Raw genomic sequence first — 11,216 nt, 5'->3', positions numbered from 1 at the left:
TCCCCCCTCTCCTTTTGAGTTATCCGATATAACGCAACTAATGAGAGATAGGACGTATACGCATCACGTATATAGTCTACTACTATAAATTAGTTAGAGAAATCGGATGGAATTGGATATGAGAAATGGCGGAATGCGCTCCCTGGTTTAACATGTCTCTCTGTCCCGAGACTGTGTGTGTGTGTGTCTCTTGTCTTTATCTCAGCGACAATTGGAAACTCATTGGTTCTTTTCTTGTTTTCTCGTTTCTATAGTCACATCAATCAGACGTCGTCCTGGCTGCCCCCCATTGACAATTGGAATGGAAGCATCCAGGCCGGTGCCAGCGGAGGCACGTCGCTGCCCTACGGCTGGGAGGCGGCCACCGACCGAGAAGGCAAAGCCTACTTCATCAAGTGAGTAATACGAAAATTGGACAATTGGATCGATAAGTCTCGGATTAGCGCCGCTCGACACGGCGTCTCAGATAGAAATTGCAAATTCAATTATCTTTCAATTGTCTTTCTACTACTGTCCTCTCTCTCCCGTCTATGTGTGTGTCCGTTGGCCTATTTTATTCCTTATCCACTTGGCTGATGTCTTTACTGCCCAGCAGTCCTATATGTCCATCGATTATTTATACAACGTCATTGTCTATTTTCTTCTTCTTTTTACCTCGTCCGTCTAGCCACTTGAACAAAACGACGACCTACGAGGATCCGCGCAAGGATTGGGGCGAAGAGCCGCCGCAGCCGCGCGAAGTCGAACTCTCCCGCCATCCGGAACTGGGATTCGGTTTTGTGGCCGGCAGCGAAAAACCAGTCATTGTTAGGTGCGTTTTTTTGGGGGGGAAATTTTATTACCGGTGACGGGGGGTAGAAACAAAACTTAAAAACAAAAAATAAATAACTCGGACGTTGGACTCGAATCGATTCGGTTAGGTTCGTGACGGAAGGCGGCCCGAGCGTGGACAAACTGCTGCCAGGCGATCAAATTTGGAGAATCAACGGGGAGGACGTCAAGAATGCTCCGCGCGATCACGTCATTCAATTGGTCCGCTCCTGTAAAGAGACGGTCCACCTCGCCGTGTGCCAGCCGCCGTTGGACAACGTAAGTTATTCCCTACTCTTGTTTTTATTTCCTGTTGGGAAGATTTTAAAATGTCATTTGCCTTCCGGTGTACATGGGTGTGCAGTCGACGCGCAAATCCGCTTTGCTCAGTGCGGCCAAGAAAGCCAAGCTGAGAAATAATCCATCTCGCGTCCGCTTTGCCGAAGGCGTCGTGATTAACGGCACCACATTGCCGTTGGTAAGTTCCAGTTATCCTATTTTTTTTTCCTCCCAGTTCCAGCTGTTCCGCTCATTTTCGCTTTTTTTTTAACCCCCCGCCTCTCACAGAGCCAATCGCTGAGCCGGGAAGATCCTTGCCCGCCGCTCATGCCCAACGTGATGAAAGTCTACCTGGAGAACGGGCAGACGAAATCGTTCAAGTACGACTCGGCCACCACCGTCTCCGACGTCCTCAACTCGCTACAGCAGAAACTCGGCTTCAAATCGATGGACAACTTTTCGCTGTGCGTCGAGCACGTCAAGAGCATCCGCAAAAACAAGTTGACGCTGCTCGATCCGGCCGAATCTCTCGCCTGGGTACGTTTCGGCCCTTTTTTCCGATGAAATAATCAACAAAAATCAATGGCGATTTTCGATTTTATTCCGACAGATTGCGGCCAGGCCGGGCGCTCACAATCTCCGCTGCATGTTGCGAATAGCTTTCCTACCGAAAGACGCCTACGACTTGCTAAGGAAAGACACGGGAGGCTTCGAGTACCTCTTCATGCAAGTATGTGACTCATCTTCTCAATCATTTGCCAAGTCGTTTCTTTTGGGCTGATCATAATTCGCCCTTTTTTTTCTAGTGCTGCAATGACGTCGTTCAGGAGAGGTTCGCTCCCGAGCTCAAGTACGACATCGCCTTGCGAATTGCCGCCCTTCACATGCACCAGCATGCGCTTACCAACAAGATGCAGGGCAAGCTCACCGTGAAGAATATCGAGTGAGTTATTTTTTCTTTCTTTGATTGGTTATATTCCAATTTGCTAACGGCGAGAGAAAGTAGCCAAAAAGTCCGCTGGGATTGGTATTTTTGGGGTCGTCAAGTAGCTGGATTGATTTTATTATTTTGTGGCTAATGCAGGCGCGAATACGGGCTGGAACGGTTCGTGCCCACCTCGCTGGTCGAGGCGATGAAGCGCAAGGAGTTGCGCAAATTGCTCTCGCACTTTTTCAAAGTCAATCAACAACTGACGGCGCCCGGGCAGAAGCAGTTGACCGTCCTACAGGCCAAGCTCCACTACCTCAAAATCATTGCCGAACTGCCCAGCTACGGCGCGAAATGTTTTTCCACCAACTTCAAGGTGAAAACCAAATTTCATTTGTGTTCATTCATTTTTAAAAATTCATTTTCCCTTGATTTCAATTATTTAGTCGGATTCGAATGTTGAGACTGTGATATTGGTCAGCCCCAAATTCGGCGTTAGTCAAATATCCGGAATGCGGAGCAGTGCGGTAAGTCTTTTATGTCTTTTCTCTTTTTTTGTTTCATTTTTGGGCATTTTTTTTCCGGCAATTTGGATCCGGATGGCGTCTAAACGGTCTAGCCGTTCCAGCAGCGAACCCTAACAGATTTGATGAGATTTCTGACGGCTCGGCCTGATTATTTAGCGCGCCGAGAGAGAGAGAAAGAGAGAAACTCGTAATGTCTTTGAGCGCGTGCTCTTGCGGAATTTTTATCGACATGCCCGTCGAGATGTGGAATGAGTGAAGCGGGAGAAACTGGGCCTAAACACACGACCGTGTGTCTCTGCGTAAAAGAGGCAAAAGGGAGAGAGAGAGAAAATTTTCTCTCTCCCAAATCCTCTGACGGGCGAACGGCGGCCGTCGGAATTTGTTTGTTTAGTTTTCTGTGTGTGTGTCTGTGTGTGTAATGTGGGGGGTGGCTCGCGACAAGCACATCTTTCATCTCGCAGCTTGACGGATTGGAAAAGGAGAAAGACGACTAGGTCCAGCAGGAGCACGCGCCCAACTTGTGTTCAATGTCTCTGGCGGAAGGGGATTCTCTCTAGCAGTGAAAAATGCATCGCTCCCGATTCCCTGTTCGACAGAGACCCTGTTCGAAGCCTTGTCGGCTTCGATTGCCATCCGATCCGGCCCAGCAGTCGCCCCGCGCCAGGCTTCCAGAAGAAGGAAGGAATGAAGACAGACGAATGAGGAAAGAACCGTGTCGTCTTTTGTAGATTTGTCTCTGCTGCTCCTGCTACTGCTGCGTGTGCTGTGTGCCGAGGCCAGAGTGGATCGTGATGGATAGTCATTTCTTAATGGACTATTGCAGCCGGGTCTCTGATTGTCAAAGTCGAGGTTGAGGGAGAAAGACAAATGTTCCGGTTAAAAAACAAGCCGACCTTTTTCTTTTGAGCTTCCCAAAAGTTTTTCCTTGTCTCCCGTTTTCGTGTCATTTCTCTTCTCCAGGCCGAGCGACAGTAGACAGTTGGATATCGCTCTCTCTTCTCTTATGACCATTCCCTTCCACTTTCTTTACGAATTTTTAGGGTTAAATTTTTTTTTTTTGTTTTTTCACATTTTTGCTCTAAAAAGGCCCTACATTTTTATGAGTTTGTTTACTTACGTGGCTTTGAAAAGAGAGAACGGAAATTGGTTTTTATTGGCCATCGTTTCACCGACCTTTCTGCCAAACTCAAATTAAATCAACGCGATTCTCGTTTTACTGTTTGGGATTTATTTGACGTATTTAAAGTGGCGCTTATTTCAAAATCACCCGCAATTGTTCTTTTCGTGGTTTAGAACTTTAAATTAAACAATTTCACTGCCATCGTTCGACTCCGTCTGTTTTGATTGATTTCCGAGGCGGAAGTCGAATACAAGGATAATCGAATTGAATGATGCCCTTTAACCATCAACATTTCTGAATTATCTCGAGAAGATTTTAGCCGGTATATACAAGTCTTGAGGGCGTTTTGCTAGCAAAGTGATAGGATATCTCACGGAGAAGGATGCATAGAAATACGAGATGTATTCCCGGTTTTCTTTTCGCCCGTCAAAATGTTTAGAAACTATGGCGGCCGTGTTCCGGTTGTTTTTTCCTGCTCCCCCCACCCCTTAAAACGATTAGCGTGATGCATGTCAGGAATTTCTGTTTCATTTACCCTGTCCCACTCTCTTAGCTTAAAACCGGTTTAGAACGCTGAAAGATGACGCCCCATTTCTTGTTTTGGTGTTCTTTTGTCTGTAGCCTTTGACGCTGTGCAACGTTGAAGACATCACTTCATTGAACGTCCGACGCGAGGATGAACTGACGCAGTACGTTGAAATTCGCCTGAAAGATCCCGATAAGGAGGTACGAAATGAGACGCGTCTAAATCAATTAAAACGAACCTAACCTTAATTTCTTTTTTCTTCTTTTTTTTTGTTTTGTTTGTTGGGTTTACTTTTAAAGACATTGTTGCTAAGCCTTGAGGAACGTGACGCTGAAGAAATCATTCTAGTTTTGCGGGGCTATCACAAACTAGCCACTGATCGCGTCTTGCCCGTCCATCGAGAAAGGAGTCGCTGGACCCAGGATTCCGGTAGGTTTATTAATGACTCCTCCTCTTCTGACGTGATTCATTCAATGATGTTCGCTTGATTTATGTGCGTGGTCTTTATTGTCTTTTGTTTTCTCGCCCAGCTCCTCCGTATCACACTCGTCACACGGTCCTCCCTTCTCCGTGGAGCTTTGTGGATCGCACGACCGCTCCTCCCTGTGGCGCTTCCGAACCGGAAGAGAAATTGGTCCGCTACGCTGATCTCTCCGTTCCGCCGCCTTATCACCCACCGCCACAAGGTTTCCAGGTATTTTGGGCTCCGTTTGATTGGGTTCGACCGACCGATGCGCTTCGATGCTCAATGTGTTTTTCTATTTTTTCCTATTTTTTCCCGTCAACAGTTGCCCAGCAACCGCTATCCATCGCACGGCGAGCCCGACGAGGGAGCGATCGGTGAAAGGGAATTTGACGATCCATTCGATCCCACCTTGACCTACGACAGTCCGCGTGATCTCCGCGGAGTGTCGCTAGCTTTGAGTCCGCAGCACGGCAGCAACAAGGTGGACAGCAACATGAACAAGCCATTACCCAACAACAACGTCGAGTCGTCTTCGGCGGCCGGACCGACGGCCACATTCAAGAACCGGTTGCCCGTCTTGTCTTCGGTTTCGTCGAGGGAAATCCCAGCCGCCCGTCGCGTTTCCACCCTGGAGACGGCGGTGCCCAGTCACAAGCTCGGCTTTGACATGCCCAGCGTTGTGTCGATGGAGATCCTGGAGTCGCAGCAGCAGCAAACTGAAATGCTGGTCCAGCAGTTGGCCGACTGCTCGGAGGCCCGCAACGACGCAGTCATCCAACGCGTCTCGGAACTCAAACGCCTGGTGGAAGACGCCGAGCAGTACCTGACGGGCGATCGCAGCAGTCGAGTCTCGGACGTGGAGACGTCCAGCCTCTTGTCGGACATGTCTCAATTGTCTAAAACCGAGTCGGACCAGTCGGGTAGCGGCGCAGGTGCTGGGTACGGTCGTCTCCGGCACAGCGACTCGCTTCTCCTTCTGACGCAGGGACAGAAACAACTTTCACTGCCGGACAATTCGACCATTTTGCTGGACGCTGCCGATCACGCGTCCAGCAGCGACACAGATTCGGTCAGCACGACCCCCAACCAGACGCCCACTCACAGTCCGTCTCAGCGACCCAAGTCGGCTGAAGGTCTGAAACATGGCCCGTCGTCCAGACCGCCTTCGATGCTGAAGCCCAGCGACTCGAGCTTTGGTCTCCACAGCCCGGACGTCATTCCTAGCGTGTCCGGCCACGAAGACAAAGATTTGGAGGGTTTACTTCGACGCCTGCAGGATGATCTTCCACTGGCCGAAGGATCGCTCATCTACCTCGATCCGGACATCATTGATTTGACCATGATTCCACCACCCATCACGCCCGAAGAGGACGGACTCAAAATGAAATTTCCGGCCACCATCAACGAACCGCCGACTCCTTTCGCTGATCGAGATTCCCTGGAGAACGAGCTGGCCGCCATGAAATCGACGCCGTCCGGCGCCGTCCGTGGACGTCCAACGCCATCTGATCTTGGTGAATTGCAGGACTTGACGGACTTGGCCCAGTGGTCCGATGTAGTCTCGGATTCTTCGTGCCTAAACAGCAGCACGGAGAGGGACTTTCACGACTCGGAAGACACGTTTTCCCTGAGTGGGGTCAGCACCCGCTCCGTCAGTTCACTGGCCAGCTCAGTCCGTGCTGGCTCCACGTCCAGCTTAGCCGTCCAAACTTTGACGGAGAGTAAGAGGCGCTGGATAGCCGACGAGAAGCGTAAACATCTGACGGCCAACCCAGAACTGGACAAGTTTCTATCAACAGTAGCTGTCCCTTTACCGCCCAGCAGCGGCAACAAGTCGTCAACTCAGACCGGATCAGGCGATTTTAGCAGTGAAGATCTTTCGGCTTACATCATTCCACCTCCGCCGGCCAATGCCAGCAACACGTCCAACAACGGGCTGGTCATCCTGCAGAAACTCTACGCCGCCCGTGAAGGGATTTTCCAGGTGATGAGGGAGGAAACTCCGGTCGTCGTCAACAGCGGTCCAACACAACAACAACAACACGGCGGCAAACACTTTGACGAAAAGGACCGTGTCATGGTTGAAATGAAAGTTCGTTTCGAGCAGCGGGAGCCCAACCACGGGGTGTCGGCCAAAATTGGCGAGATGCAGCGCTTGCTGACTTCGTCCAATAACTCTACGTCCGTCACGGAGACGGTCACCGTTGCTACATCCAGTTCGAATGTCGTTTCCACCAAAGGTACCACACCGGACCTTAGTCCGGCATCCAGCCACTCTTCCGGCTATGGATCGCTCAAGTCGATTGCCGACTGTTCGAATAACCCACCTCCGGAATTGCCCGCTCGTCAGCCAGCTGGGCAGTTTAGTCCGCGCAAGAATGGATTTGTTCACTTCAAAATGCCCGCGCTTAACCCGTTGAACGGTGCTCTAAAAGCCCCCGGTTATGGACCCTCGTTCAGATCGGCTTTTATCGATGACGACGACGAGGAAGACGAGGATATTCCTCCACCACCACCGCCGCCAAGGAATCCTATCCCGAGAATGATCATTGCCGCCGCTGCTGCCGCCAATGCTCGACTTCCGGCACCTGGGAAAATCGCGGAAACTGCAGTGGCACCACCTCCAGGTCTCCTCACTAAATCCTCCTCTCAGGTATTTAATTTTGAATGAAAGATCCTTAAATCTATTGAATGAATAACATGACACACTGTCCGAAATTGCAGGGTGATCTCTTGGGGCGTGTTTCGTCGACGACGCTCTCTTCCGGCCGGATGAGCGACCCTCATCGCTTAAGGATGGATGAAATGGGGACCCACGTTACTGGAGTCAAGGGCATGTCGGCCTCGACGGAAAGCATCTCAACAGTTCACAAGAATGGGCAAAGTGGCTCCTCATCGCCTTCCAAGCTGAGCATGGCATCCAGCAGCGACTCTATTGGATCCAACGCCAGTGTGGCCACGGTCAAAAACTCTCCGGGCAGCATCGCTGCAGGTACTTCCAGTATTGTGTCGGCAAAAGAAACAGACAACACGCCTCCATTACCTCCACGCAATAGCCCGACACGAGTGATCATGCCAAAGCTCGCCGTCACACCTCAGACTGTAAGTCTTGTAATCTTTTTTCTACACCAATTCGGTAATAATAACGTCGTTTCTTTATTAAAATTCAGGAATCGACAATGAAAAGTGCGGTGGCTAATCGAGTAGCGCGCCCAGTGGTAGATTCAAGACCTACACCACCTGTCACTAATACGTCACCCACTCAAAGGCCTCCAGCGCTGCCGTCCCGGCTCCGCAAGCCTGTCCCGGTGACCAGCCCGCAGAAACCATCACCGCCGTCGATGGCGTCGAATAGCAACGGCCCGGTCAATGTCCGCAGTCCGGTGACTAAAGCGGCAGCTCCTCCTCCACCACCGATCAAGTCAACACCTCCGTCGAGTCCCAATCACTACGCAGTGCCCAGCGTCATGAAAACGGCCAACGAAAGTCCGTCCAAACGGTCGGAATATCAGACCCCCGTCGTTGCCCGTGCCCCGCGGTCCGCAGTTGCACCTCCCCCGCCATCTAGTAGCAGCCGAATCGGGCAGCCGGGAGCCCCGCTTAGCACTAGCAGCCCCAAGCTCGGAGGCCGGAACAACGCCAGCATTGGCAACAACGTCATTAGTTTAAATATACGAGTGGAGGGGAAAGGTGCACCTGGTCAGGACTTGCCGTCGTGGACCAACAACAGTCCCAACCACCGCAAGCCCGGAAGTGGTGTCGCCGTGCCGGAGAGAGACAACGGCTCGCTGGATTCGGGCAGCTTCGAACAAGATTCGTTGGACGGCAGCACGGATTTCGATCTTTCGACTCTCATCTGTCAGTCGGAGCAGGCGGTCACACGAGTCATTTCGCGACTGGCCGTTCCGCTGGCAGCTAAAGCTGAGCAACCGCATCCGCAGGGCGACGAAGATTTGGGTCAAATCGAAGCGGCCCGGGAGAGATTGATTAACGAGTCGCGGCAATTTGTCACGGCCTCGAAAATGTTTGTGAAGAGCGTCACTGATTCCCCGCAGACGATGGCCGTCTGTCTCTCGCAATGCGTCGTGCTCATCGAGCGCATGGGCGTGGCCGTCGAGGACGTGTCTCAGCGGGAGCAGAACCGCGATTTGCCTCCGAAAGTCCGCGACGTGGCTCGAGCCTTCCTGCACACGCTCAAGGCGGCGGCGGAAGCGTCCGGACAGGGAGTCAGCGATCCGAGCATGGGCCGTCTGATGGGCAAGGCTACCGCCTTGGCCGGCGTTCTCACCATACTGATGCGATCCTTGCGACCGTGAACGTCGTCATGGCCTTTTGAATTTGCGCCGCTTAAAGAATGCGTAAAGGTGACAATCACGTAACTGTCTCTCACGCCTGTCAATGCACCATCCTATTATGAGTTTCACGGGCTTACCCGGTGAACTGTGTCACTCGGATCGGCAGTAATTTGCTGGAGTGTTGCTTGTGTGTAAAGTAAATAGGAAATGGTTCGTTTGTGATGAAATTGTTTAATAACGAAAACCGTCAAGATCCTTTCGGGAAAATCACGAGCTCGAAACTCCCCAAGTGATTTTGGAGAGGGACTGGATTGTGTCATGTGTAAGCCTAATTGTTTTGTATTGTATTTGGATATTATCAATTTGATTCCCTGACGCCACACGTGAGTATATCGTGCGGTTCTGTGTGTCGTTATTGACTCGTTTTGTAACTCGATTTATGCTAGTCGCCAAACGTTATTCGAATGGACACCCTCCTCGAAGACGGGCAACAAGCAACAGACTTGAGATAAGTTATTTGTTAAGAGTAATCCCAGCAATTTATTTACCCGGCGAATCTTCATTTGTGTTTCAAAACAAATATAGAAATCATTACTCGGCGGTCTGATTTCTTCAATCGCATGTCAAATTCGAGAAGTAAATATTCTTCGTTGAAACGTTGACGAAAAATGAATCGTTCTCTCGAGCTCTGTCAATCACTGCGTAACTATTTACTATTTTCAACATACGAATGTTATCCATATTTGTTAGTTCTGTTCACGTTTTTATTACTTTGTCTTGCATAATATAACAGGAGCAAAAACTGCTGCTTATCACAGTGGAACTGTCAAAGTATATATCATTTATAGGAGTTTGAATGATATCACGCTATGCCACTCTTACCTTTTTTCATCAAACTACATTCTGTCCTTCCTTTTCTGTAAAGAAGAGAAAATGTAAATAAACAATGAAACATACCTATTATTTGCATAGTACTGCCGTAAACTAAAAATTGTCGTCAAGTTTATGTTTATAACTATTTTAGTTAATATTTGTTCCAATCTCTAGCTACAATAGGGCACATATTTCCCGTATGCGGACCCAACTCGCCAAGTGACAATACTCTTTCGAACTATACTCTTATCGTGATCGAATTCTTCCGGAATAACCTTGGGCCCTTGGATTATAGAGGCGGGAGACAACCCGATCTGCTATTAGATTTATTATCAACATTTTTATATCGGATCTCTTCGATCTAATTTTTCAAATGCCTTAATGGGCATGCGACATGGCGGCATACCCATGACATCTGTGTGCTTTATCAGTTTGAACAGAGTTATAGATGTCATCTATAGCTCTGGTTTGAAATTTGAATTCGTATTTTTTAAATTAGGCGGTTTAGTTGCGTAAATTGGCAACGCCGCTTTGATTCCACGAAAGTTCGTCTGCTCGCCAAATGCAAATGTCAAAACGGTCAAAACATCATCTTGTAAATCGTAACCTCGAAGAGTGTGGTTGTTCGTTGATTACTTTACACGTGGTTGCAACAGAGAAGTCATAGCAAGGAAATGTGTGATCTACAAATCGGCAGGCTGTCTAAGTGTGACAAAATTATGTCATCTGCTTTCCAAGACTAAGAGTGTATGTATCAAGCTTCATTACGGGTTCCTTCTGAAAACAACTTAAGCGCAAGGTTTTACAGTAAGTCTTTGTAACATAATTAACTCATAAACTGCTCATAAAATTAATTCATTAATTAAAAACATTGCTCATTTTCCGTATTTGTAAAAATCCGATCCTTTCCTAAATTTATTCATTCTTTCTGTACTTCTGGTTACTAAATGGTTCTCTAACATGGTAACTATTTATCTTGTATTAAGACGAACCTGATTTTCGAGATCTTCGTTAAATTTCCATTCAGTTTTGCATGTCAATAGAAAATAATTCCAAGCCAAAATCACCCTTAATCGAAATTTTCCCTGGACGTTCCTGAAATCCAGACTTTTGCTAGAAATAGTCCATTTCAACCCCAATTTTCACCAATTGAATTTTTTCGGCTGTTTTATAACTCGGTAGAATTTGATGTACGTTATGTTTGAGACGAAAGCCCAATTTTGAGATTATGTGTCGTCACTCTATGTACGCTAGAACTAGAAGGTTATCGTCCTACTCGTCCTATTGTTGTCAGGCTTGTTTTATGTATTTATTGAAATTTTAATGTTTTTATTAATTTCCTTAAAAGCCGATTGAAGACCAGAGAGTAGATTCCTTTGTTTAATTTTGGTG

General features: G+C 48.6%; 1 protein-coding gene across 5 annotated transcripts in view; it reads left to right on the top strand.

Moving 5' to 3' along the window:
• LOC124340774 overlaps positions 1-9,907 on the top strand; it is a 75,899-nt gene extending 65,992 nt beyond the window's left edge. For all 5 annotated transcript variants that reach the window (XM_046793403.1, XM_046793402.1, XM_046793404.1 and 2 more), the window contains 15 exons: positions 255-395; positions 668-811; positions 921-1,089; positions 1,175-1,288; positions 1,378-1,626; positions 1,700-1,819; positions 1,896-2,032; positions 2,174-2,393; positions 2,464-2,544; positions 4,286-4,390; positions 4,490-4,619; positions 4,721-4,884; positions 4,979-7,309; positions 7,381-7,758; positions 7,827-9,907. In XM_046793403.1, the coding sequence (XP_046649359.1) occupies positions 255-395; positions 668-811; positions 921-1,089; positions 1,175-1,288; positions 1,378-1,626; positions 1,700-1,819; positions 1,896-2,032; positions 2,174-2,393; positions 2,464-2,544; positions 4,286-4,390; positions 4,490-4,619; positions 4,721-4,884; positions 4,979-7,309; positions 7,381-7,758; positions 7,827-8,972 (5,629 nt within the window). In that variant the 3' untranslated portion in view covers positions 8,973-9,907. The remainder of the gene's footprint in view (positions 1-254; positions 396-667; positions 812-920; positions 1,090-1,174; positions 1,289-1,377; positions 1,627-1,699; positions 1,820-1,895; positions 2,033-2,173; positions 2,394-2,463; positions 2,545-4,285; positions 4,391-4,489; positions 4,620-4,720; positions 4,885-4,978; positions 7,310-7,380; positions 7,759-7,826) is intronic.
• The last annotated feature ends 1,309 nt before the right edge of the window (positions 9,908-11,216 follow it).

Source organism: Daphnia pulicaria, chromosome 5, assembly GCF_021234035.1.
Source record: "Daphnia pulicaria isolate SC F1-1A chromosome 5, SC_F0-13Bv2, whole genome shotgun sequence".
Lineage (NCBI taxonomy): Eukaryota > Metazoa > Arthropoda > Branchiopoda > Diplostraca > Daphniidae > Daphnia > Daphnia pulicaria.
Note: the sequence above shows the minus strand (reverse complement) of the source record. Positions and strands in the feature narration are given on the sequence as shown.